Raw genomic sequence first — 3,507 nt, forward strand, 5'->3', positions numbered from 1 at the left:
TGGTCTAGACCCCAAACAGCTGGGCCCAAAGGACAGTTGAGGCGAGGCGAGAACTTGTGCCTCCCCATGTTCCTGCTCTTTGTCCCTCTGCCCTACTTAGACCCAGGACTAATATTTGCTTTGGGTACCACAAACAGGAAATGGGGGAGGGACAGGAGTAGGGCTGGGTGGAAGGCAGGGGAGGGACAGGAGTAGGGCTGGGTGGAAGGCAGGGGAGGACCAGAAGCCTCGCTAGGCCTGGCCTGGGGCAGGCAGCCAGGGAGAAGGAGGGCCATGCAGTGGAGACCCAGGGATTTGGAGTAGCCCCTATTCCAGGACAGGTGCAGGTCCTGGGAGGTGACAGAAGATAGACCAAAGGCCCAAGAGTCCCTGAACCTGACTCCTCCTCCCAGGCAGCTGCCACACACAAACACACCTCCAGGCACCCCAGACAGGAAGGAAGAGAAATGGGCCCCTCCTCCAGTGGCTGAGAGGCTTGGGCAAATGTTGGCTGTTCCTATCCCTGGTGCATCCCAAGGCGAGGGGCAACTTCCATCAGGTCACACCTTTTATCTTTGTCTCTATTTTTGATATCTGTGTATTGTGATTACACAAACCCCCACATTGGCCTATATGTGCAGATCTGATTATTAAGAACTTACGATATTCCATGGGCTTTCCATTCCTAATCTCCTTTAGTCCTCGCAACAAAGTATTATTCCCATTGTACAGATGAGGAAACTGTTGCACGCAGAGATGAAAGGCAACCACCACTGTATGTTAGGATTGGAAGGAGCTCCAGGAAAGTCTCGTAGACCCACTGGCCAGAATGGGCTAAGTCTCAGAGAGGGAGGGTGGGAGATGGGGGTGACAGTGACCTTTTTTTGTGACTCCTCCTAGACCATCCATCCCTGGTCCCAGGAGGACCTGTCCTCCCAGATGGCGGGGGTGGACAGGAGGACTATCTACCCACCCGTCCCCATGGCCCTGACCCTCTGACCTCACCCTCTCCGCTGATTTCTTCATGTTAGTTCAACATTAACCCAGAGGGGTCAGGACAGACAATTCCTCAGTGACCCAGGAGCTGACACACTATGGCGCACGTCCGAGGCCTGCAGCTGCCTGGCTGCCTGGCCCTGGCTGTCCTGTGTAGCCTTGTGCACAGCCAGCATGGTAAGGGGGTGCTTGCAGGCTGGAACAGGCTGGAGGATTGGGGTGTGGGCCCATGGACCGGGGTCTCCTGGCTGGACAGAGCACACAGAGCTGGCCCCTAGGTAGGTCTCAGCCCCAGGCGGCCAGCTTGGGGAAGAAGTCAGGAGCTCAGGACTGGAAAGAGAAGGGCTGCTTCTCTCTTCCAATATGGGGAGCAGGCTGGGGGCAAGGGGCAGTGTAGGAGGGGCACAGGGGGCCATATTTAGCAGCCTTCCAGGCACTTCCGCCAGCCCAGACAGCCCCTCTCAGAAGCCAGCAGGGGAGGGCGGGCTTGCTTCCTGCCCCCGCAATGGCCAAGACCACCTGCTCCTGAGGCCGCTGTCCCATGACCCCCCCACTGCAGTGTTCCTGGCTCCTCAGCAAGTGTTCCTGGCTCCTCAGCAAGCGCTGTCGCTGCTCCAGCGGGTCCGGCGAGCCAGCAGCGGCTTCCTGGAGGAGGTGTTCAAGGGCAACCTGGAGCGAGAGTGCATGGAGGAGATGTGCAGCTACGAGGAGGCCTTCGAGGCTCTGGAGTCCTCCACGGCCACGGTGAGCCTGGGCTGCTCGGACGGCTCCAGGGCCTCAGAGTGGGCCCAACTCTAGACACTTCCACAGAGAAGCAAGAGAGGAACGCCACAGCCCCTTCACCGCTCACAGCCTCATTTCAACTCTGAGCCCCTCCTCACGGGGCTGGCTAGAGGAGTGGCCTCAGCCTTTCCTGGGGGTCCCTGTGCCTGGACTCTGTCAAGGTTCCGGGGTCCTGTGTGGCTCCATGACGTGGGGAGGCCTCCACAGTCTTCAGCCATCCGCCTGCCCTGGGGCTCTGTGTCCACATGGCCTCCTTAGCGGCAGCCTCCTGCACCACCCTTGAGGGGTGGGACTCTGGGGAGGCCACCACAAGCCCCAGACTCAAGACTCAGTGTTCCTGGAGCTCTGTGTCACCTTCCCTGTCTGTAGGGCTCTGCCAGGTCCCACGGCCCCCTCTCCTCCCATCTCCCCCAGTCTTGTTCAGTCTCGGTGTGTGTGTTGGAGAAACTGCCCTATCCTCAAATATTCTTCTCCTTTTGGAAACAAAAGTAGGAAACTCTGCCACAAACCTCCCCAGAGCCTGCCCCCTGCATGACCAGGGTAAAGGAAAGTGTGAGGAGGAGACATAACATTTACTAAACACAAAACAGGAGCTGCCGTAGCCTCACTCCCAGCCCTTGTTTTTCAGGATGCTTTCTGGGCCAAGTACACAGGTGAGCACCGGGAAGGATTTGCCCCAGGAAGGGAGGCCTGGGGACCCCAGTGAGAGAATTCTACCTGGAGAATCTTCTGCTGCACCCAGCCATCCACCTGTCCACCCCTTCCCCACTCCTTCCTCCGTCCCTCCCATCTGTCCATCCATCTCTCTGTTTCTCACCAACATCCCATCCACCCTTGACTCCAGCCCATCCTGGCCGTACCCCAATCCCAAGGGTAAACACCTGGGTCTTTTCCAGCTTGTGAGACGGTGAGGACGTCTCGAGATACGCTTGCTGCATGTCTGGAAGGTGAGCAAGTGACACAGGGTTGGGGGTCAGGACATGGAGGGGAGCCCGAGAGAAGAGCTCAGGGGTGGGTTTGGAGTGTGGCCAGTGGAGGCCGAGGCGGTCCCCAGTGTCCGACGTTGCTCCCATTCCTGGGGTCAAGATGTGTCTTTGTGCCTGGCTCTGTGTCTGGCATGCAGTCAGATGATTCAAGTTGGAGGAACGAATGAATGAATGAATGGATTATTTTTTATTTATTATTTTTTTCGAGACAGAGTCTCACTCTGTCGCCCAGGCTGGAGTGCAGTGGCATGATCTCAGCTCACTGCAGACTCCACCTTCCAGGTTCAAGCAATTCTCTGCCTCAGCCTCCCAAGTAGCTAGAAATACAGGTGCCCGTCACCATGCCTGGCTAATTTTTGTATTTTTAGTAGAGACCAGGTTTCACCATGTTAGCCAGGCTGGTCTTGAACTCCTGACCTCGTGATCCACCTGCCTTGGCCTTCCAAAGTGCTGGGAGTATAGACGTGAGCCACTGCGCCTAGCCATGAATTCATGTTTAAGGCTTCATTCTCCTTTGCCTGACCCGAGTCTCTGCCCCGACCTAGTCAGAGCTCTGATGACGTCACATTCCCCTTCTAGCTTTAGGTGTCATTGCACCAAACAGGAACCCAAACCCCCGGCTGCTCTGACACCAAGGACTTCCCTAAGCGCGCCAAGGTGTTTCTAGCACCTGGCCTTGCATATGTTGTCGATTTCCTCTGGAGCAACCATCACCACCTACTGAATACTTCCCTATCCTTCAAGGACTGCTTCAAATGTTGCC

The 3,507-nt window shown here is 56.8% G+C and overlaps 1 protein-coding gene across 1 annotated transcript in view; it reads left to right on the top strand.

Moving 5' to 3' along the window:
* Positions 1 to 1,003: 1,003 nt before the first annotated feature.
* Positions 1,004 to 3,507, top strand: part of F2 (coagulation factor II (thrombin)) — a 19,418-nt gene continuing 16,914 nt past the window's right edge. Inside the window, exons 1-4 of the mRNA XM_012001395.1 lie at positions 1,004 to 1,152; positions 1,556 to 1,719; positions 2,387 to 2,411; positions 2,655 to 2,705. Of these exons, the coding sequence (XP_011856785.1) occupies positions 1,074 to 1,152; positions 1,556 to 1,719; positions 2,387 to 2,411; positions 2,655 to 2,705 (319 nt within the window). The 5' untranslated portion in view covers positions 1,004 to 1,073. The remainder of the gene's footprint in view (positions 1,153 to 1,555; positions 1,720 to 2,386; positions 2,412 to 2,654; positions 2,706 to 3,507) is intronic.

This window comes from Mandrillus leucophaeus, unplaced genomic scaffold (assembly GCF_000951045.1).
Source record: "Mandrillus leucophaeus isolate KB7577 unplaced genomic scaffold, Mleu.le_1.0 Scaffold66, whole genome shotgun sequence".
Taxonomy (NCBI): Eukaryota; Metazoa; Chordata; class Mammalia; order Primates; family Cercopithecidae; genus Mandrillus; species Mandrillus leucophaeus.